This window comes from Sturnira hondurensis, unplaced genomic scaffold (genome assembly GCF_014824575.4).
Source record: "Sturnira hondurensis isolate 20B ecotype Veracruz unplaced genomic scaffold, ASM1482457v3 Scaffold0015596, whole genome shotgun sequence".
In the NCBI taxonomy this organism is placed as follows: Eukaryota; Metazoa; Chordata; class Mammalia; order Chiroptera; family Phyllostomidae; genus Sturnira; species Sturnira hondurensis.
Window position 1 is genome coordinate 23,440,042 of NW_028088227.1, and position 23,820 is coordinate 23,463,861.

The following is a 23,820-nucleotide window of genomic DNA, read 5'->3' on the forward strand; positions in this document are numbered from 1 at the left end:
CCTTTTCTCCTCCATCCCTCATTTTCATTCAGCTCAAAGTATATTCTGATCTCCCTTTCGATTTCTTAATTCATTGGCTGTTTAGGAACGTGTTGCTCAATTTCCACATATTTCTTAGCTTCTCATATTTTTTTCTGATTCCCAATTTATTCCATTGTAGTGGAGAATGCACTTTTGTGTTATTTTTATAAAATCTATTCAGGTGTCATTGCTTAACATATGGTCTAGCCTAGAAAATGTCCATGTGTACCTGATAAAAATGGGTGTCACACTGTTTGGGGAGTGCACTGTTTTACACATGTCTGCTAGGTCTAGTTGCTTTACAGTGTCATTTAGGTTCTCTTATTTCCTTATTGATTTCCTACTAAGTTTTTTTATTTTAATTTAAATTACAGTTTGCCTTTAATATTATTGTGTATTAGTTTCAGATGTGCTTGTGCCTAGTGACGCTATCCATTACAGACGGTTGGGCACTGAAGTCTCCAATTGCCATCCCTTCCTTTGGGTTAGTTTTTGCTGCGTGTATTTTGGTGTTGTATAGTTAGATATGTACGTACAATTATTAGGTCATCCTAATCACTCCTTTTATCAATATAAAGTGTGCATATAGTTTGGTCTTTTATATACATAGGATAATCTTTGCCTTTTCAATGCGTTAATAAACCGTTCACATTTAATGTTATCACTGACACAGCCAGACCTACCTCTGCCGTTTTACTGTTTCCTGTCCCTATGTCTTTGTGCCTCTAATACTCCTTCACCACTGTCTTTGGCAGTAAGTGGATATTTTCTAATGAAGCATTTAGATTTCTTGAATGCTATTTTCTAGCACCTGTTTTAGGGCTTACTATGTACATCTTATCAGAATCAGATGTACCAGCTTAATTCCAGTGAAATAGAAATGTTACTCCTCCATACCTCTATCCCATTGTCCTCTTTTTTATGGTATTACTATGCATATTGCATCTATTGTTACAAACCCAATAGTATGTTTGTTATTATTACTTTACAACCTGTAAGTTAGCTCAATACAGCTTTGCTCTCACCTTTTTTTGTGCTGTTATTGGCAAAAATATTCCACACACATTCCTACATGTATACAACCAATGATACATAAATCAGTTAAAGCAAAAAATGCATTCATATAGTCTTTTAATTACCTTTATCTTTACCAGTGCTCTTTGTTTTTTAATGTGAATTCAAGTAACCATCTGAGGTCACCTGCTTTCAGCCTGAAGGACTCAGTATTTCTGGTAATGCAGATCAGCTGGCAACAAATTCACTGTTTTCACCTAGAAATATATTATGCCTCCCCTTTTTGAAACATAGCATTGCTGAATATACAATTTTTAAAATTTATTTATCTTAGAAGGGAAGGACAGAAGGAGAGAAATATCAATGTATGTTTGCTTCTTGTGCACCCCTGCTGGGAACTGGCCCCTGCTGGGAATTGGCCTACAACCCAGGCATGTGCCCTGACAGGGAATCGAACCTCGATCTTTTGGTCCGCAGGCCCACACTCAATCCACTGAGCTACACCAGCCAGGGCTTGAATATACAATTCTTGGTTCAGTGTTTTTGAGTTTTTTAAGTGTGTTATCCCACTGCCTTCTGGCTCCCATTATTGCTGCTAAGAATTCAGCTGCCGATTTATTGGAGTTCCCTTGCTAGTGACAAGTTGTTTCTCTCTTGTGAGACCCAGGCATCTTTGAGTGACACCCCTACTTTGTGAGCTGAGCACTCCTAATGTCGAGTGGGGGGCAGTAGCCAGAGGTCTTTTCAGTTTGCATGTCCTGGCATGGAACCACCAACTTACAGAGCTGGACAAGGGCAGCGAGGGCCTCTGTATTCTCGGTGGCATTTCATCCAGGTGGCAGAGGCTGCATCCCATGAGTGCAGGCTGGGTGGAAGAGAGCTCTGGGAGATCAGTCTTGGTTCAAAACTTGATAACAGACTCTTGCCTTTCTTCCTGAACTTTTGTGCATAGATGTTCTTTGTACTTGCTGTATGCCCTTAGGACCAATCCCAAAGGCTTGAAGTGGTAGGTTTTTCTAACAGTAATTCTCACCCATTTTACTGGCTAGCATGCCCATGGAGCTTTCAGTCTGTCAGGATCTTCTTTCCCTACTTTTTAATGTGAACACAAATGCTAAACACTGCTCATCATTGAACTTGTGCAACAGCAGCTTATAGGTGGCCTGCCTGCCCCTGCTCTCCGTCTGGGGCCGCTGCAGCGTCTGGGCACACACCTGGAGGTCCAGCTCACTGCTGCTGGGACTGGCAGTGGGCGGCAGTGCATCTGAACACCCGCTTCCTGTCAAAGCTTCATCTGGTCCTTCACAGTTCCTTTTCTGTTTCTGCTTTTAAGTGGTATCTGTAATGAACTATCACGACATTTGGCCCTTTCAGTCACCTGGAGTCTGTGGAGTGAGGTACCCTATACTTAGCTGGCACTTAGAACGAATAATAACCTCTCAATTTCTCACTTTGCACTGCCCTTGGAAAACTCCACAGGGTTTTTCCTAGACATTGCACAGGCTCGTGTAAATAAGGTCCCTCGTTCAATTCTGCAAGGCAGAGCTGGATGCAAGGAAACCGGGGCAGTGAGCACCCAAGCCTTCGAACCTTGCGTGAAGTCTGACCCACCTGCTCTACCTATAGGAGCTAAGCGTGGGCGCAGAGGGGCACACGTGTGCCTGTGGGCAGGACCGCTGCAGCTCTGTTGAGAGAGCGTGACGGGCAGCAGCACCTGAGGGCAAGCTCCCGTTAGTCACGGCATGTCTGTGCGATACACTCATTACAACATGTAAAAGAGTATATGTAATAGATTTAAAAGTCTATAATTTATTAAGTACAAAAGCTGATTATAAAAGTATATGAGCCTAATTTTGTAAAAATTTTTAAAAGGAAAAATAAATCCTTGATAGGATTTATGTCAAACATTAACACTATTATATTACTCAGAGGTAGGATTATAGATTTTCCTCTTTACACTTTTATGTACTCTGTAGATTGTATGCTGTAAATATAAATGCTTTTATATTCAGAAAAACGGAATGAATAAAAAAATACATCCTATTTGGGATAATTTTAAAAACCTTTTCACACATTTCAAAATGCAGAATTACAAAGTCAATAGCTTTTATTAACATAATGATATAAAAAATTTTAGTGTGACATACAGAATTCCCAGAGAGTAACTTTACAACATTTTAATGTGCTTCTTTAAGTCTTAATTTACAAGACAACTTGTCTCACTGCCACTGACCTTTGAGTATAGAAGTTTCCCGTATCCGCTCCAGAACTACAACACTGAGACTAGGGTTAGGTAGTTGTCTCCCCTGCCGGCCGTTCTAAGGAACACCCACTATCTGTGTGCCCGACAATAAGTTACACAGACTATGTACATAATTACAATAGTTAGTACAATTCCAGTATGCTGCAACGTACTCACTGCAGTCCGCCACCGCAGGCAAACCAAGCTACAACGCACCTAGTAGCCAAATAACAGTAAGATGCGACAGCGGCCTGGTTAGCCAGACCTACTTGGTGGAGAATTTAGGATGGTGAGGAATTACAAACAGCTGTGTTAGGCACTGATTCAGGCTAATTCCAGAAAATCTGGTCGTTTCTATGAAGCATGCATGATTCATACTTTCCCATCCTTAGTTCCCCCAAACCCAACAACTTCATAACATACTCTTTATTAGCTGTATAAAAATATTGTCTTAGATTTGAGCTTCACTTGAGCTCGTACAAATCTCTAAAGGGTTCTATATTCTCTTTCAGTTAGGTTTACTATAACATCAGACCACTCAGTTTAGTCATAACTGAGTATGGTTTGGCCGAATTTCATAGGCATACAACTCAAAATGGGAAAGCCAGGGCGAGGGGAAGCATGCCCACCTCCATGCGGCTCTCCCCACAGCTAGACCACACGGCAAACAGCACTGAGGACGCCAGACCCTCAGACACTGCCACCAAGGCTTCCAAACCCGCTGGTTCAGAATGAAAGTACTTCAGTCCCCTTCCATGCGTGGAGAAGGTATTTTGTGATGTTATGAAAACAAGCGATTAACCAAACAGCTTTAAGTTATAAACCTAGGAAAGGGGTTTAAAACTAAATGCTGGTTTCTCTCTCCGAGACAGGGCATCTGCACCTACCTGGGCAGCCCCGCATGGCACTTACCGCCCGTTAGGGACAACGTGTGCAGACAATCGGGCACGCCGGTGTCAGTAAAGAGACTGGAATAGAGGAGGCCCTGTGTGCGACTCGAGTGCCTGGTCTGGGGTCCAAGAGCAGGGTTCGAGAGGCAGGCAGGACTTGCTGCCCTTGGCATCAGCCTTTTTGGGCTCTGTTCCTCCCCGTGAAATGGAAGTGAATCAGTTGTGCTGGGGCCTCCAATTCTTTCTAGCTTAATTAAGTTTCTATGTATGATCTTGTCATTTAAAGTGGGAATAAATAATTGAATTTTTTAAATCAAGAACTGTATTTTTAGTCTAGAAAGTGCAAACCTGCAGTACAGTAGAGACCAAGCAGCACGCCTGCAGCTTCCCGGGCTGCCCACACGAGGCCTTTCGCTTCCTTTTCCAGTCACCCTGTCTGGCAAAGAACTAATGTGTTTGTTTTTGTAAATGTCCTCGAAGATTAATAAATTTCTTCAAGTAATTTAGAAGTGGCTTCTCAAATAAGATTTGGGGAACTTTAAGATGAGTCTATGTAAGTAGGGCAAGGGGCACAGCATTCCAGGAAGACTGCGGTCCTTTGTCTTGGTGGCTGTAAACACACAGCAGCATCTTCACACGCTCCAATGCCTTCACTTGGCCCAGTGCCTGGAAGCCTGGGTGGCCCCGGTCTGAACCCTGGGGCTGGTGAGCAATGCTTACATGTTGTAGGCGACATAGATCGGGTCCAGCTGATCAGCCAGGAAGCCGTCCCGCAGGTGCATGCGCTGCTTCTCACCCCGAGAGTTGATGGGAATCACACCTGGGTCAACGATGACCACCACGCCCACAACAAGGTGGTGCTCCTCCAACACCACATTTGTCACCAGAGCCACCAGGTCCAGTGCGTCTTGCTCCAGCCCATCCAGCTCCACCACCACGACCAGCAGGTTGGTCCAGGTGAACACAGCGCTGCAGGGGGAAGACACACAGTGTCACAGAGAATGGACAGCAGCTTCTGGGGGCCACAGAGACACGGGAAATAGTGCCCAACAGAGCGGGGCGAAGAGACAACTATATCCATCAACACTGCACTGCTGCTAAACCTCGCCCAGAAGTGAAAGGCTAGGAATACGTATTCTAATTAAAGTTCTTGCTAAAAATCAAGAGCATTCAATATGTGATGTTGAAGTTGAACCTGTCCCAATACAAGCTCCCCCTAAGTGAAGAAATTATGAGTCACATCCATTTAAATGAGAAAATTCAGCCCTGGCTGGCGTAGCTCAGTGGATTGAGCTCGGGCCTGCGAACCAGACCATCGCGGTTCGATTCCCAGTCAGGGCACGTGCCTGGGTTGCAGGCCGGTTCCTTGCAGGCTAACTACCAGCAGGGGATGCACAAAAGGCAACCATACATTGATGTTTCTCTCCCACTCTCCTTCCCCTCTAAAAATAAATAAATAAATAAAATCTTTTTTAAAAAAATAAATAAATAAATGAGAAAATTCACATTAAAAGCAGAAATACTTCAAGACAGCTGTGGAGAGCTCACACTTTACCTGTACATTCAGGGACAGACTCTTGGTTTAAAACTGATGGGAAAAAGAAGAAAAACCAAGCAAAACCAAACAAAGGGTCACCAGGGGTCTCCGGTGCATGTTTCCTAGAGCATACCCGGCAAGGCCCAGGGCCAGCTCCTAGAGAGGCCGGCTTTGCCAGTGTGCACCTGGCGGACAGGGTCTGCTGGAACTGGGGTGGCCGGGAAGATGGCCTGCCGTCCCTGCCCCCACCCCTGCCCCAGGGGCAGCTCGGGGCAGGGCCCGCCTCCTCTAGGCCCTCACCACTCCGCGATGCTCCGGTGTGCTCGGATCACGGACGTCTCAATGTCGATGGGGTGGTACCGCATGCCCCTCAGCTCCAGTGTTTCATCCAGAGACCCAACCACATACAGCGCATCATGTCGCTCTGTGAAGGGCACAGTGTGCACGCCTCAGAAGGGCACAGTGCCATCTGGGCACCCACGCATTTCTGTCAGCCTGAGCTGGGCTCTCTGGGACAGGGAGCTGGCTACTCCACCATCACTGAAGACGGAGCCTCCTGCCGGGCGAGACGTGCAGCGGGCCCTGGTGAGGGTGCTGTCCCCTCGATTCAGAACAGGCACATCAACGTGTGGACAGATGGTTTAAAATAATACTTCCTCTTCCTGTAAACAAAACAGCGTCTACAGGGCTACCAAAAGTTCTGGCTGGATGTGGCTGGCCTCCTGGCGCCCAAGGACTTGCCACTTTGAGGAGTCACATGTGAGGAGGAACCCGACAGCCTCATCACCAACACCCCTCACATCCTCAGCAGAGGCCAAGGGCCCAGGGAGAGTGAGAGACAGTCACAAAAGGAAAAATGGTCATTTTTAGAGAACACCCCTGCCGAAGTGCATCCTTCACCCACACCCACAGACACAAGCGCCTCCCGGGGGTGCGGTGCGTCAGCGGGAATCCTGGAGGCCCTGCACGTGCACAGCATCTCCTGAGTGGCAGCAGCAGACCCCGTGGGCTGTGGACAGGCGCCCCGACCCACGGCAATGACACAGGCGTCATCCTAGCCCCTCACCTCCACTGGCATCGGTGAGCTCTGTTCTCCGAAGGAAGCCCAGGTAGCCAGTCCTTGCCCAAGTGGTCTGGGTGTCTCCAAAGCTCAGTCGGGCACTGAAGTGGTCAGCGTGAAGCGCCTCCTCCCCGTGGACCGTGTAGTAGCCTGTGGCATTGTGGGGGCTGCTAACCCAGATCTGTGGGGCCCAGGGGACGAGAATGAGCTGAGATCCTCTCCTGAGATAACCACTCACCAAGAGAACCGAAGAATTAACTCTGAGCAAAGGCAGGGGTGTTTCCAGTGTCTCTCTTCCTGTGAACTAAGTTAAAATTACAGGCACAGAAGCAAACAAGTAACTCTTCTCTCCTCTAAACGGAGCACTCCTCTCCAGGACTGCAAAGTGAATGAGCTCACGGGCCACTTCCGCTCCTCATGTTAAACTACTGTTGTCAGTAAGGGCAGGGAATGATGGACAGGCCCACAAAGGGACCAGCGGTGAGGTGAGGCTCACTGAGTGGGCAAGCACCACACAGACTTAACCTGCACATGTGTAAGTTCTACACATTCACATACCCTTGCTGGGTGCACACGTGCTGGATGTACCCAGTGTCACCGCCCCCACGTGTCTTCTAACTACAGGGCCCTTCTAGGACCCACAGTCAGCCCTCCGGACCGAGCACCTGGCTCTAGAATCCCCATAAGGCAGCATCCTAAGAGGAGACAGGGCAGCTGACAGGGCCTTCTGCCATGAGGGGTGGGGTCCCGACCTGGCACGGACACTCTGTGACCACCTTGGGGCACAAAGTTGCCCAAACAGGCTTGGGTCCCACTCATCAGAAGGGGAGGCCCCATGCCAACCCCACCCACTGCTGGACTGGCGCATCTTCCCGGAAGAACACTGCTCGGCCTTGGGGAGGCCCCAGTCCACACCCACCCTTGTGTCAGTTAGAGTGCCACCCACTGGGACCCTGAAGGCAGTCCACACCAGAGACCACCAGGGGCCTTATGCCCCCCTGGTGCCAGGACACTGGTTCCATGGCACATCCCTAGAGCTGGGGGCACGAGACCATTCCCATCATCACAGGTCCGACCCCGGCACTTGGCTGAGATCTGCGCTCTCCCTGCCAGCCTGCCTCCAGGTAGTAAGTCCCACTTGTAACAAATTACTCTGGACGCACATGCATGAACCAAGCGTATCAACATGATTCCTGCACAGCCTGAGCGTGCCAGGGCGTGTGTCCTCAGGAGTGGAGGACCCCTGCAGCCAGCCCCAGGGCCTGCGCTGTGCCAGCCTGTCTCTCAGGGCCGTGGCTCCTGGCTCAGTGCACAATCCGTGTTTTAATGGACCTCTGCTTTCTCCATGCTGATGGTTCTGGTGCAGCTCCCAGAACCTCTCAGTACCCACAAAACTCAAGGGTTCCCTCTGCTGGTAAGGGACCTGGAATGGGGACTCATCCCAAGGGACTCTGAAATCCTACCCAGGCCCTGGGTGTAGGAGCACAAATGTGCCTGGGGCGGGGAAGGGCAAAAAGCTTGGCAGATTCCCAAAAGCATGTGTGACTCCAAAGAACTTAGAATTCATGAATCTGGGGCAGACGGGAAGAGGGAGAGAAGCAGCTCCCAGGGTGCACGAGCCTCACCTCTCCCAGGTGCGAGTCTCCGAGGGGCCCCTTGGTCTCAGTGTGCGCGATGATGACCTTTACTCCAGGGAGAATCTGGAAGGAGAACCATGCCCACGTCCAAGACAACACAAGACTCCTGACTTGGTGACATTAGAAACGACAGCCCTCAGAAACTGATCCAAATGACATGGCATGCACAGGTGAGTGACCAGGAGGTTTAAAGCCAATGTGAACTTGAATTTGAACAGAAATAACACTTTAATAGATTTAAATATATGAGAATCTTAGGAAAATTACCTCAGTTCCTAAGACCAGACCCTATTCTGAATGTCGCTGAGGGGCACAGAGGGTCTCCATAAGCATCTGCTCTATGGAGTCTTTCAACAAGGCCACTGAGGACCACCTACCCCTCGTGGGAGCCCACAAGTCCAGAGGGCCACCCAGCCCCACCGCTCAGCTGTGCCCCAGGCCACCATGCAAACGCCCTGTCCATGGCTTCACCCAGCCTCCTAGTTCTGGGCTGGGACTCTAACCATGACTGGAGTCGGTCCAGCCATGGGTCACCTGCTCTGTGTCAATGGAGGACAGAGAGAGGCACAAGCTCTCACACAGGAACCCTGGAGAACACTCCAGGAGAGAGTGCCTCAGGTCAGGGGCCCCACCCACGCCTGGTCCTGGGGAGACCTGGGAGGACCTGGGTCGGGCCACATGGCCGCTCCAGGCGCAGCCACCAGTCCTGTGGCGTTTCCTCACACACAAAAAGGGAGACGACAGGCCCACCAGGAAGAGGAGCAGGGACAAGGGTCACAGGAGGGGCGTGAGTGTAGGCTGTTGCCCACGGTCAGTGCCAGGCTCTCCTCCCACGGTCACTGCACCCTCGCCACACACTGTCCCGTGGGACAGTCCCATTGTCTTGGACAATGCTGGGGTTTCTGACCCCTCTCCGTGGGGCCCCCTGAACCCTGACGCCAGCGCTCTTTCCAGAAGACAAATCCGTCAGGCACAGTCATTATAAGAGCAAAACAGGAGGGAAAAAAAGTCCATCAGAAGTGGGAGGAGGGGTGATTAAAACAATGATGGATCTGCCTTAATTGACAAAATACAAAAGGCGAAAAAGAACTGTTTTGAGACTTAATGACACAAGAAAAATAAGCTAAGTTTACAAACAGAGTAAAGCAAAGCCGTCCAGTGGGCACGTGCTCCAGGGATGTGCTCAGAAAGGGGAGGGTTACTGCCCATATTCGCCTCTCAGAGGGTCTCCTCCAAGTCACGTTGAAGACAGGCACCGGGAGGCTTGCTTCTGCAGCCTCGAGCCTGCACGAGAGTCCATGCATTCCCTCGCTCCGCCTCCTCTCCCCCAGCTCAGCTCCAGCTGTAGTGGTCTCCCTCCCCCGAGCCCTCTGCCCTGGGGCCTGGGGCCACCAGGCTCCCCACAGTACATGCACAAGGGCCCCTCGCCAGGCACCCTGCTGCCTCCTAAAGGCAGCTGCAGCTTCGGCAGTGTGTGAGCAGAGTCAGGCAGCCCTCCAGGCTGCGTGGGCTGGGGTTGTCTGTTCCTGGCCATGCTGGACACACGGCCCTGTCCACTATCTTGCTGTCTCCTGACCATGGCACAGGGCATTTGCCAGGTCACACCATCTTCATCACACGGCCTCATCGGGCCATGTGGGCTTTCCGCCTCCTTTCAAGCCTCCCCTGGTTCTACAGACACCTGTTCTCCTGAGCCTGTGCCTGCTGACCCCTCTCATGGTGCTCACAGTGTTAACCAGGGCGCCCTCAGGTGTTCTCACCCCCCACACCCCTCTAACACCTCCCAACCTCTATGCGCCCACGGGGCCTCAGCAGGCCTGGACTGGCTTCAGTGGCAAATTGCAACATGGTCTAGGACTCCACCTGCTGCCCAAGGCCCTGCCGGAGATCCCTTCCTGGCTGTCGCCTGGAAGGGCTGTATTGTGGGGTTGTGCTGGCCTTGCTCTAGGACTGTGTAAAGACCTCGGGCCCTGACCCGAGGAGGCCTACAGCCTCGAGCCCCACGGTGGCAGTTCCTTCTGTGTTTCTGCCTCTGAAGCCCGTCCCTGGCTTTGAGCTCAGACATGCCTGTCAGGCCTTCACCTAGTCCTCGTGTGCGTCTGCAGCGGGGGGGGCCTCCCGTGTCCACCCGGCCCAACCACAGCCATCTGTGTTCACCAGGAGAAACGCAGCGTCCACTACCTTTCCAGACTCCGTCAGCGGCAGACTGTGAGGAGAACCCCGTTCTACCAAACGTACCCTAAAAATTAACAAGGGGAAAACTTCAGAATAAAATTTACTACACGGGTAGTGACCTCTAAAAGAGGCAACTCCTAAGATCATCAGAAATTGTTGCTGTGACACCCAGTCCTTTGACAACAGCCAAGACTAGCTGTCCACAGGGCCTTGTTGTGACCGTGACTGGGGACTGCAGGTGCCACAGGGGACGCACTCTACCTGCCTGGCTTGCCTGGCTCACCTCCTGGCTCAGGGCAGGGCCTGTTCTAGGCTTCTCTGGGGGCGTCTGCAAGCCGTGCTGTGGCCACGTTGGAGGGCCCAGGCCCGGACCTGAGCCTCAAGGCCGGGAGAGACGCGGACCTGCAGGCACACTGTGGCCCCAGCACACATTTACTGATGTGAACACTAGGTCCCACCCTGAAACGGTTTCATGGGAAAACGTCCTTGCTATTAGTTGGTTTACTTGTCCTCAGCCCCGTAAAAGCTAAATGTCAAGTGCTTGGTCACTCCCATAGTCCTTCTGGTCATGGGAATGACAGATAAAGTGACACTGACTGAGCCTTGAGGACACGGGGATGCAGAGAGGGAGACCCAGGCTTCCCCAGTCAAGAATGGCCAATGGCTGGCCAGGTGCTGGGGGGGGGGTGGTCCAGTCAAGGCCGACCCAGCTGCACAGCCTCACCCACGTGTTGAGGGTGGTTACCTGTCATGGCGCAGCGCCCTCATGTCCACGTAGACCGTTGTGGGGTCTGGGCCAGCCGTGCCCTGGAAGGAGAGAATCACGTCTGCATCTACACGCACGGCCGCCTAACAGCTCCTCCCTGCAGCAGGGAAGGCAGCAGCTCTGCTCCAGCGGCGAGTCTGCCCAGGAACACTGCTGCCTTCCATCCAAACACCCACGCGGCCTGGGGACATTGAGTGGGAACTAGCAACACCAACAGAACGCCGACCTGCACAACTCTGCATTTCGGTTCTAACAGCTGGGCTCGACGTCATGGTGAAAACACCACCTCGGGAACTGGTGGGGGCATTTCCACCAGCTGCTGGTCAGGCCCGGCTCTCTCCAGCCGACCTAATTCTACTGGGGGCTGGCAACAGCAGAGGCCGGGTCAGGGTCAGTGAAGTGATGGCCTCCCTTCCCCAACGTCTGACACTTGGACCCTGAGTGAAGTATGTTACGTCCCGTTTTATTAGATAAGGAACATCGAGTTAAATGGACACTCCATCCAACATTACTCTCTGAGGATCGCGGACAACAAAACCAAACTGCTTCACCGAGACCCAACAGCCCTTTCCTCCAGAGGTAATGCTATGAAGGTTAAACTCTTTTGAAAAGTTTTGCCCTTAAATTTGATTACAAAGGAGCTTTTACAATATGTAAAATAACATCCATTGTGAGCAAAGTCAGATAGCAAAAGAAACATTTATTTGTCTAGAATTGGGGAGAAGTCCACAGGAACTCATGGGGGAAGCACAGAGGCACCTCGAGGTCAAGGTCAAGGTCGTACCTGCTCAGCCAGCTTTCCCAGCCTGTTGGGCTGACAGAGGCAAAGGAGGCCAGCAGAGTGAGACAGGAGGAGACAGCCACAGGAGACAAACAGAAAGCAACAGGCCACGTGAGAAACACACGGTGAGGGACAGCAGAGCGCGTCGCTGCATCTCAAAGGGAAGATGTGAGCACCCTGGTGAGACTGGCGCACCCGCACACGGCACCAACAGAGGCGATGCCCTCCCAACACCAAGCCAGGAGGGCGCAACTTCTCTGCAGCTGCTGACTGCAACACCAGCAGCCGAGGCTCGCTCCCACTCCTACAACAGGGAGAGCGTGAGGAGGGCACCCCACCTCCTCTGCCCAGGGCAAGGGTCTGAGGCTTGGAGTGGTCCGCATAGTCTTTTCATGGCCAAGAGGACACCAGCATAAACGCTGCGGAAAAGGACGATGGTCCACAGCTGGCCCGGGACACGGGTGCTCTGGGAGGAGGCCGAGCTGAGCCAAGGCTCTGCTCTGGCTCCAGTGCTGCCTTTCCTCTAAGAACTGTCTGTCTGCGGGGGTGAGCAGGCGTCCAGCACGTCTTCAGAAAGACGTGAAACTGAGACAGTACGAAACCTGGAAAGTAACCGGCCTCCCGAGAAGCTGCCGGCAGTTACTGTCCAGTCTCTGCACCGTCATGTTTCCTTTCAGGAAGTACCAGTAAAACACCTTAATGTCTCAAATACGAATTAAAGGTAACACAAATTACCACATTAATGTTTCAGTTTAAAATTGCTAGATGTCTTAAAACAATGCTTGTTGTTTTAAAAAGTTCACTGTGTATTGTACCCAACTTAGATTCTTTCATGTAGAAAAAAGTCACTGTTCAAAAACAATTTGTTTTTTCCAAATAAGCCTTGTCCATGAAGAGAACAGATTCTAGTCAAACCTCGGTTCTTGAGCGTCTTGGTTCTCAAACAATTTGGTTCTTGACCAAATTGTTCACAGAAAATGTCTCGGCGTCTAAACAAACTCTGGTCTCGATTCCCTACCCAACAACCCTTTCAGTTGATACCTGTATGATCAGTCACGTGTCTCTCGGGCGACAAAGGAGATTCGGTATTCAAACAAATCGCTTCTCGAATAGTTTTCCAGAACGAATTAAGTTCAAGAACCAAGGTTCCACTGTATCTTTTAAAAGAACCCTCGTAGGTCTCCAAGATAAACTATTTGGAAATGAAACATCAAAGGCTCAGAGGGTGAGAGGGGGGCATGACCGGCACAACACAGAGCAAAGGTTCAAACACTGTCCGTCCAGGGCGCCCAGCATGGCCACCTTACCTGGAGGCAGATGGCCACATTGACCCTGCACCCGAACGTGGTGCTCACGGCACGCGCGGGCAGGCCGAGGTCCTTGAACAGCTTGGAGAAGGACTGTGTCAGCGCGATCCGGGGTCGCTCCTCAGCAACCACCATACATGTGCGCACACACGACAGGTTCACCCCCTTCATCTGCAGAGTGGGGGAAGCGGGATGAGATTGGGCTCTCTGCACTGTTTTAGGAAGCTCCTGAGGGGACCCATGTGTGACCTGAACATGTACCCCAGCTCCTCTGCCTTGGCCTCAGCCTACAAGACTCTAAGCATAGAAGGGCTAGAGGTTACCCACCTGCTCCACATCCACACCAGCCCTCCTGCTCACCTGGCTGTAGCTCCACAGGACTCTCTCTCCTGGCTCCTGCCCCAGGTCCTTAGGGGCCCTGAGGCTTCCAAGATGTACCCCGAGCTAGTGTCCGACCTGCTCCCTTCCCATGCTCCCCCATACCCTTGACCATGTACCTGTCCCAAGCCAGCCCCACACCCTAGCCACCCCACGCCCTTGTCTCCTGCCACATGGGTGCGCGGAGGCAGGGAGCAACTTCCCTCTGCACAGGTGTGGTGGGGGGTGAGTGAGGAGCTCCCAGCACTGGGTGGGCACTGGGATGAAGTGACACTGAGCCAGCGTGGCTCAGTGCCCGGTGAGGGTTTTCTGTTTCCACAACTGCTTGGAGCTGCGTTGGGGGTCTTTTTTTTAGGTTCGTGTCCTGGTTAAGAGCTAACCTGGGAACCCCAGGTTTTCGTACTTCCTGAAGAGAGATGCAGGGCAGCAGGGCATGGGCAGCCCTGGGCACAGGTGTACTCACCCTGAGGACACCTGTCTGCGCGCCCAAGCCCTTGGTGCACATCTCCATGACCGAGTAGGAGCAGAAGGTGACGCGAGCCTTGTACTGGCTCACAGCGGACAGCCACAGGGACACATTGCTTTCCAGCTCCAGCGGGGGCACCAGCACAGACTGGTGTCCAGAGTAGACACTGTGGGGCCATAGAGAGTCAAGTCAGCTGCAGCCGCTCTGCCCAGGTGTGTCACCTGTGCACTCCAAGTATCCTGCCTGCCTGTGCCAATGTGCCTAGGGTGGTGCCTCCTTCCTTTTTCAAGGACAGAACAAGGGGACAATTCTCCCTAACGTCCAATGGGCGTTTTAGTGGAAAACACACTGCGGGGGCAGGGGGACAATGCACAGGGTGTCCCGGTTTCTCTCCAGCACTTCATAAGGATCCAGAGTCACGGCCAGAGAAAGGTCTGCTGGCTGGGGACTTGGTGTTCCAATTCTGAAGACCTGTCACTAGTAGTCTCTTCCCAACTACCAGTAATGGGTAATGTCTGCACTTAACAAGGAATGTATTTTCTGCACTTAACAAGAAACTCTTTTACTCAGTTTCAGACCCAGACTCGAACTCACCCCATCCCCCGAAAAATGCCCTCACATGTGGATCTTTGACTTTCTGGCACCAAAAATGCATCTTAGAATGTTCAAGTTCTAAAGAACTACATGTAATTCCAACCCAGCAGGGGGCGTACCTGCACACTCACATGCACACCCTCCACTCTCACCTGCACAGCACACCTCCCTCACCTGTACACTCTTCCCACACACTCACTTATACACTCTACCTGTGTACTCACCTGTGCAACTGTCCTCCACTCACCTGCACATTCTCTCTGCAGACTTACTGGAACATTCTTCCTGCATGCACCTGCACACTCGCCCATACACTTTTCCTGCACAAATCTGTACACTCACCCGTATTCTTTCTCTTTACCTCCACTTGCCGGCACACTTACCTACATAGTATATCTGAACACTCAACTGTGCACTCACCTATAATCTTTATCTCCACTCTCTTGCACTCTCCCTCCACTCACCTCACCTGCACACTCACCTATACGCTCTCCCTCCATTCACATGCATGTTATTTGCACACTCTACCTGAGTTCTACTTCTACTCGCACCCTATCTGCACACTCACCTGCACACTCTACCTCCACTCAGCTGCATGCTCTACCTGCACACTCACCTGCACAGGCACCACAGGGCGAAGCCGAGTCCACAGTAGGGGTCAAGACAGATGGCGATCTGCCTGGAGGGGTACAGCTCACACTGCAGCTTTATGGAGCGGCACAAGGCACTTGTGGCTGCATGTGACATCTGAGGGGTAAAATGGAAGGCCTGCTCAGTGATGAGCAGAGAGAGGGACTAACAACAGTGCCCGCCGTCCCCAACATATTTACTTCCTGAAAGGACAGCTGGCTCACAATCCCGCACAAACCAAACAATAATGCCCAGGATATGGCACGTTAAAAATCTCCTACATGAGACTTCAGGATGATGAATAATTATAATGAATCTCCCGGTAAGGAGATGGACCGTGAAAGCCACATGCTCCTTGAGGCCAGTCAGCCATAAATCCGCAAGTTCAGACATTACCATAAAACATCAAAATGTGTATTACTCTGAGGCTAACGCAACTCTGGAGTTCACTGGCATCAAAGACAAACATGAAGGAACAACACTGCTGCTTCAGGCTCTGGGTGAGAGGAAAGGCCCCGCACACTGCACCCAATGCCCTTTCTCCCCACTGCTATGTCAGGGACTGAGGCCGAGGAGTGACGACCAAAGGACCCACCTTCACACCTGCTAAGATCCCTGTAGTCGACACACTGAAGTCCAGATACGCCAGCATGTCCGGGGAGGGAGGCCTGAACACACTTGCCACCTTCTTTTTTGGTATGTCATCTGTTAAGGGGAAGACACCTGTTAACTCTTCTGCAGACTCGCACGAGGAGAGGTGAGTCCTGGAGAGGATGCAAGCAGCAGATGCTGGGCTATGGAAACCGGGCTGTGTGAGCGAGTGGGGAAGCTCATTTCAGCCCCCAAGGGAACATCGCATGGTGTGGACCCACCGTGACAGTGCTGACAGTGTGGGAGAGGGACAGTGAGTGAGGTGAACATGGAGGGGAGGAAATGCGCCATGGAGCTGCAGGGAGTCCTCGAGTCAGCAGTAGAAGGGTCACAGAAGCTGAGGTTAGCCCAGATCAGCAAGAACTCTGGCAGTGAGAGAGCCGCAGACATACTCCCATGCCTGTTGGTGGGTGCCAGGCACAGTCCCTGGCCTCCTCTCAGAGGCAGTGCCCTGGAGCGCCAGGGCAGACGAGTATGATGCGGTAGAAAGGAGTCCTGTAAGCTCACTGCCTGGCACCCACATGGCTGCGTATCTCAAGTCACCAAAGGAGCCTGTGCAGGGAGCTCATCTGGGGCATCTTGATGAGGTACAGGGGAGACATTCTCAGCCCCAGGCTGACCTGACCATCCAAGGCAGAGCGATGGGGCTTTCAGACCTCTCAGCTGTCCCACAAGCATTTCATTTCATAGGACGAGGCAGCATTCACCAATGACAGGAACGAGGGATGGGTGTATGTGCGTGTGTGCACAAACACTGTGGGCCTGTCCGTGTCCCTACAACTGCCTACCCCTGTGCAAGCATGACAGACAGCTGTGGGCCACAGGCACACAAGCCTCAGGCAGCGATCTTCACTCCCCACTGGCAGTAGAGACCCCGCCATGAGTGATGTGAACTGCACTTCATGTCTCCCTCCATCCTACGAGACCAGTCCCAGTGGGTGGAAACAACTGCCAGGAACAAGGCAGCAGGCCCTTTTCAGCAGCCTCCTCACCATTCACTTAAGCTCGTCTGGGCAGCGACAATGCAATCCCGACCCCAACGAAAGGGTAGAGGTTTGGCCTGGTGTGACCCGCATGCACACCAACAGTGCCATGACACATACCTGTATCTAGAATGGTGGGCCAGGTCCTGACGTCCACGGTGGCTGCTGCTTCCTTGGATCTCAGCAGCCGCGTGATGGCCTGCGTGGTGAGGACGCAGGCAGACTTGCTGACCTGAAGAGCACGGGGATCAAAGGCCCAGTGAGATGTGGTGCCTGAACACAAACCCCTGCATAGGGACGGCTCCGAAGAGATTACCAGATGCCGGGAAGACCCATGGTCCCATGAGCACATAGGCAGGCCCCCAGTGAGGTCTGCCCTGCGGGGCCACAGTGCACACTCACCTCCACAATCATCTTGACGGTTGGAAGCGTGGTAGAGAGGTTCTGAGGGTGTGGGGGCCGCACAGTGACCGGCACACAGCCGCAGTATAGGCAGCCATAGAAGGCAGCAATGAGGTCCACCCCTGGGGAGACACAAGGTCAGAGGCTCAGTGTGGTGCTGAGTGTAGCTTACCATGTCTGGTGTCATGCCACAGTGAACAAGACCCAGGGACACAATCTGCTTTACCTGGTAAAGCTGCTTCCCCAGCTGATGAGACCCTTATCGAACACAATGTATGGGTGAGGGAGGGACAGGAGCGCTCCCTTCGGCAGGTAGGCTCCCCACAGGCCCTGATGGCCAGGGAGGGGCATGGGTGCAGGCGGGTCTGGTAGAGCAGCAGCTCTGCCCACCATCACTGTGCATGAGGCAGACAGAGGGCAGGGGAGCGAGGACAGCAAGGACACCACTGGAGGCCCAGCTGTCCACCGGGGGAGGCACGGGAACATGGGAACAGGGGCAGCACAGGCAGAGGCCCTGTACCTGCTTGCTGCACATCTGCGGGGAGGTCGGCAGCCTGGAGACAGGCCAGCTGTCCCTGCCTAGCTCTCGACCATACGGCGTAACGCGGGACCACTAGAGTGTTCCCTAATCTTTTCTATATGGTCAAAATTCCCCATACTTAACACCCGTGCAGAAATGTACCACTTCAAATCCATTTCTCTTCTTGAACTCAGTATGACTTGAGAACACCTGTGCCCCCACAGCCTGTGCCCCTTCTGGATGCTGCCCTCAGATCAGCCAAGGTCCCACCTGGCAGCCTCAGGCTACAAGACATCAAAGTCTCCGGCTGTTTCAACTCGAGTCAAGATAAACATGCCACGTCTAACCCAGTTAGTGGGTTTCACCAGAATTATAAGTCCCAAGGCTCCACCAGTTAACTAGGAATGTAATCATCTGGGCTGGGGGGAGTTCAGTATGCTAATTAGCAGGGGCCTGAGCCCGCCCCCTGGACCAGGCTGGTCCCACCACTGCTGCCAGGCGACCACCCATGCGCTCTGGGCCTGCGGCCAGCTGCAAGGACCAAGCGAGGGCCCACACCAAGGGCCAGCACACAGCATTTCCAACACACGTGAGCATTCTCACACCCAGCGTTGCCACTCTGTCAATGCACCATAAACCCATCATCAAACTGAACACAAAGAGGTGTCAGCGGGACCTTGTCTGGTGAGCTGGAACAGCTCCTGCTGTCCCTGTAACCTTCCTCTTCTCCCAGCGTCACCGGCAACCCATCAGCCCCACCTTCTGCTGCTTCCAGAAGGGGTGGCTCCTTCATCGCTGGGGTCGCACACCCCCTGAGAACTGGAAGACAGTTAGATTCCCTGAGACTTGGAGGACACGTGGGCCTGGGCCTCTGCAGAGCACCTGCCCACTGGACCTCCGGGCCCTCCTGCCCGTCTGCTCTCCGCCTGCTCTTTTTCTTCTTTTTAAAGGTTTTACTTACTTACTTTTAGAGAGAAGGGGGAAAGGAGGGAGAAAGAGAGAAACATCAGTGTGTGAGAGAAGCATCGAGTGGTTGCTTCTTGCACACTGGCCTGCAACCCAGGCATGTGCCCTGACCAGGAATCAAACCAGTGACCTTTTGGTTCGCAGGCCTGTACTCAGTCCACTGAGCCACACCAGCCAGGGCTCCACCTGCTCTTCAGTGATGAACTTAGAACTTCATCATGCATTTTCTTTTCTTCATTAAACACTTTTTATGGACAGTGTAAAACATGCCCCAAAGTAGAGAAGAGTGTCGGCCATTTTCATCACTAAGATTCTCAATTACCAGGACAGCACTGTCTGTCTCCTGTGTTTTGACATTTAAGGAAAGGGCCTATTTATTAGTTTTATGGCTAAAAAAATGAAAAAGAAATAAGAGAATCTCACTAACCCCTAGTGAATTCAGAATGTAGAACACTGGGCACCACAAGAGGAGAGACAACCAACATGTGCTTTCTGAGGAAAGAGCTCAGTACCACTCCCAGCCCTGGCGAGGGACGGGCCTGCATCTGTGCTGGAGCCTGTGGTCCAGAGCTGGGGTCTGGTGTCTGTGCTCACAGCTCGCAGGGAACACAGCACCCCGGGAGCGTGCTGACTTGCTGGGCCATGCTGGGTCTTTGGTAGATAAATTGTAAGGATGGTGGGAAAGAGGACAGCCTGAGGTTTAAAAGAGACTTAAAAGTATATCAGATTTAAGATAAACTGGCAGACTAAAGTACGTTTAGGAACAAAACTATAAAGAAATAGAAGAAATGATGACTCCAGGAGCCAGGAAAGAGGCTGCCTTTGGTACAGTGGAAGAGGGTGTGGCTGGGACAGGAAGGCAAAGGGACTTCTGGGTATCTGACAAAGACCTATTCCTTGACCTGGCTGGTGGTGACAGGGGTGTTTGCTTTCTAATATTTAAACGTAGGGGAGAGACAGGGGAAGCACAGCCAGATGAAAAAGCAGAAGGGTAACAGAAGCTTCACTGCTAAAAAGTCTCAGTCTGACCACAGTTAGAGTGCAGTCATTTACGAGGGGGTACAGACACGTCAGGAAGCTAAGTGTACAGACACGTCAGGAAGCTAAGTGTAACTGCTAAGGCCCAGTGTTCAGTCTCAGAAGCTGGACAGCTGTGGTTGCAATGGTGCAGGGCCACAGGCCGGGAGCCCTGAGAGTCCCCGCAATAGTCCAGGGAAAAGGTGACCGTGACACCAGCACCACTGGGACTGTCCCACGAGAGAAGACCCGAGGGTCATGGGTGCTTGTGGCGGAGGTGCCCAGGTGAGTTTCGTGACGTCTTGGTGTGCTTACCTGGCGGGTAGACCAAAGCCACATGGTCCCCGATGCTCAGTCTTGCCTTCTCCATCAGAGCAGCAGCCACCCTCTCAGCCTTTCTGTGCAGCTGGACACAGGTTGCAGTGCTTGTCACGGTGCCCTGGGAAATCATGGAGTCACACTCAGCTGCGGGGCAGCGGGTTTGCTCCTCGTACACACTGTGTACGCTCCACTGGCCCCCACAGGGTAGCTGGGCGGACTGACCTTGGCATTCAGCAGCAGAAACAGCGGGTGGTCGGGAGTGGTGTGGGCCCGCCACTGCAGCACGTCAGGCAGGAACAGGAACTGCGCAGAGAGGCCACCTCAGCCCTCCTCCGCTTCACACGAGAGGCGCCCTCCTCACCCTCCCAGGTCCTGGCCTGTTACCTTCCTGGCCTGGTCGCTGTCTTCCAGGTGAGCCAGCTCCCGCCCAGAGGCCTGGGCAATTCTTTTCCCAGCAACCAGATTCCCAACAATCATGGAGGCTGGTCCAACCTCTAGAAAAGGGGAGGGTGCTGAATGAGAAGCTGATGATGGCTACTGGCACTTCACACTCCTAGCTCTTCACTATGATACAGATGTTCGGGCAACCCAGTGGATGGTTCACGGCAACAGAGTGAATGCTCAGGCACTCACTGTGATGCCATACCAGGCAACGAGAGATTTCCGTGATGTTCAGCTACCAGGTTTACGCTAATGACAAAGAGATCTCTCTTTTAAATATATGCAATACCAGACTATGAATTTTACCAAATGGCACAGAACTGGGGGAAATGATTTGATCTCAGCCACAGCTGAACTCTTAATATACTTCATTGTTTTTTTGTATTTTATGTACAAAATAGGACATTAAATTTTCCTGATCAAATGTATTTTACTTAATGATATTTTAGTGGTCCATAATCAGGGAAAAAAGCCAGCATTTACTAAAAATTCACATATCCAAAAGAATGAAAAACTATATATAACAGTTACACAGGGAAGAGAAACCGCCCACTTGCGGAGACTCTCCAGACCCCACTGACCCCCAGCTGTGGCAGGTCGCAGGGCTGGGGGAGAAGCACACCCCCCACCCCCGCCCTGCCCAAGCACTGCAGTGACCGACATAGGTCACTATGTGATCCATGTCCCAATCTTCTTTAGGTCCCCACGGTCCGAGTCTGCTCTTGGGCAACATGTCCACTCCCTGGGAGCCATGGCCTTGCGACCCAAAGCTAAGATGTCAGGCTTGAATTTAGCCACCAAGACAGGTCTAATAGGCAGGTAGAAGCGACCACACCAGCAACGTGGTAAAGTTCCCTCTTTCATGGCTCAGTTCTAAGGAGGGAAAAGCTGGTGACTGGCCTGGTATGCCATTCACTCTGGCTCTTAACCCTAACTGGTTTGCACCATTAACCAGGATGGTGCCTGCCACCCATTTAAGACTCTTAGGCACAACTAACCTGGCTGCTTCTGGCGAGGTTTGGGAAGGTTGGTGACACAGGTGTGCGGGCACATTAGCACATTGCATGGGTGCAGCGTCCCCTCCAGAAAACGCTGTTTGGCTTCAGAGACATGAACCCCTCCAAGAGGAGCCTTGGGCAAGGTGTTGGCAGGAACCAGAGCAAGACAGTACACGCCCACCTGGTGGATGCTGTCAATGGCCTGGAAGGGAGGACACAGGACAGGAGGGACTTCTTCTGAGACCCGACACATTGCACACGCTGACCAACTGAAGGCTGCTAGGAAGATGAAGGCTGGTGAGGACATTCCAGTCCCAAGGTCAAGAAGACAGAGTGACCTCAGGATATTTTGTTAAATGAGAAAACAAGGTGAACGTGGGCACACTTTCTATCATTGAAGACACAGTGTCTGTATACATGTGGTCATAAACTGTAACCACATCAGTTAAAAAATGGGAAGTTAGAGAAGCCCCAAAAGCCCTGTTAAATGACCTTCTGTGTGAGGAGTGAACAAGCAGGGGCAGAAGCTGGGCTCCTCTGAATATACTTTGCTTTCATATTTGACTCTGAACCATATATGTATTTTATACACTAAACACTTAAAAATATTTAAAAGCAATCCCTAACAACTGAAAATAAAATAAAACAAATGAACCCCACCAAACTGGAATCAGGTTGGTGGCACAGCCCCACAGAGAGGGTCTATTTAAAGCAACTTTAAACATGGGTATTTAATGAGTCCACATCAAGTGGGATAGGCCCTGTGGGAGGAAAAAAAACACGTGAGAAAACCATCTCCAGCTGCTCTCACTGATCCGAGCTTCAGAGATAGGCACAGACCGTTGTTCTGTGACCACAGGGCGTGTAGCCCGGCCTAAGGCAACGGAGAGAGTCTGTGGGAGCAGGTCAGTGTGGGAGAAAGGAGATTGATGAGTTAGGTAAAAGCCCTGTGGTCTTGAATGGAGTTAAAGTTAGCAACATACGCTCCTGATGTAGGCAATCTTGCAGACAGACATCCCCTACTCTGTCCACTGGAAACAAGCCCGGAGACAGTGACAGAGCTGGCAATGGCAAGTGCCCAGATGGCAGTCCCAAATTCTCCTTCCCCTGGAAGGCAGCTAGGGTCCCAGCCCTGACAGGTCTGGGACAGGAAAGGTGCCGCCTCCCAGGCCTCTGAGCTTCCTGTTCTCTGGTACAGTCGCAAAGGACTGCAGGTATTACAAAAGGCCTCATGAGCCAGACGGAAGAGGCTCCGACTGACCACCGAAAAGTAACTACAATATTCCGAAAACACATCCAGTATGTTTAAATCCGCTACTAGTCCACAATAGGACAAATAAACAAAACCGAACGCAGTGGGTACTTTTAGAGGATTCTAGGAAACCAGCTCACTGCTCTGAGGTCAACCCCTGAGTTTGTTTTCCTGCGTGACCTGCCCTCCAAGGCCCAGGGGATTCCACAGGAATCCGTGTAGAAGAAACTTCTAAAGCTGCTCCAGGAAACGAAGAAGAAGGCATATGGATATAAAAGAAGCACCGCTGTGAAGTCCTAACACATCAGTGGGGACAGCAATGCTAAACCACAGGCATCACATACCATCCACAAAAGACTACTGTCGGAAATTCAAACCTGCGCCTGGCCGAAGGTCTAGCTCTAATACCAGTGTGCAGGAGCGACAGGGCAGAGGAGCACATTAAATGATACCACAGAATTCAGATCATCAGAATTCAGGCTCTCGAAACACACTGGACAAACAACCTGTTTCTGTCAGTAGACAAGTTGGAAGAAAAAGATGACAGAGAAGTCTACAGATTAAAAAGACTTAAAGACCTGTCCCTGCCAAGTACAATTCCTTCCCTCACTTTGATTCTGAGACTAACAAACAAAAGATTAATGCAAAATTTGAATAATGACTAGACAGATATTTTACTACATCAGATATTGTTAAGATAAAAACAAAGTGGGGATAGAGGGAACATACCTCAACATAATAAAGGCCATACATGACAAGCCCACTGATAAT

At 51.6% G+C, this 23,820-nt stretch overlaps 1 protein-coding gene across 5 annotated transcripts in view; it reads right to left on the reverse strand.

The window, feature by feature from the left end:
- Window positions 1-3,197: 3,197 nt before the first annotated feature.
- The window catches only part of DIP2A (DIP2 acetate--CoA ligase A), a 110,415-nt gene continuing 89,792 nt past the window's right edge, over window positions 3,198-23,820 (reverse strand). For 3 of the 5 annotated variants that reach the window (XM_037065149.1, XM_037065146.1, XM_037065145.1), the window contains 17 exons: window positions 21,798-21,999; window positions 20,743-20,852; window positions 20,581-20,661; window positions 20,353-20,476; window positions 17,535-17,656; window positions 17,253-17,364; window positions 16,094-16,203; window positions 15,485-15,615; window positions 14,272-14,440; window positions 13,431-13,601; window positions 12,127-12,156; window positions 11,322-11,383; window positions 10,583-10,640; window positions 8,390-8,464; window positions 6,771-6,945; window positions 6,005-6,128; window positions 3,198-5,136 (listed from right to left, as the gene is read on the reverse strand). In XM_037065149.1, coding sequence (XP_036921044.1) covers window positions 4,884-5,136; window positions 6,005-6,128; window positions 6,771-6,945; window positions 8,390-8,464; window positions 10,583-10,640; window positions 11,322-11,383; window positions 12,127-12,156; window positions 13,431-13,601; window positions 14,272-14,440; window positions 15,485-15,615; window positions 16,094-16,203; window positions 17,253-17,364; window positions 17,535-17,656; window positions 20,353-20,476; window positions 20,581-20,661; window positions 20,743-20,852; window positions 21,798-21,999 — 2,109 coding nt within the window. In that variant the 3' untranslated portion in view covers window positions 3,198-4,883. The remainder of the gene's footprint in view (window positions 5,137-6,004; window positions 6,129-6,770; window positions 6,946-8,389; window positions 8,465-10,582; window positions 10,641-11,321; window positions 11,384-12,126; window positions 12,157-13,430; window positions 13,602-14,271; window positions 14,441-15,484; window positions 15,616-16,093; window positions 16,204-17,252; window positions 17,365-17,534; window positions 17,657-20,352; window positions 20,477-20,580; window positions 20,662-20,742; window positions 20,853-21,797; window positions 22,000-23,820) is intronic. The other 2 variants (XM_037065148.1, XM_037065147.1) reach the window with 1 other exon arrangement.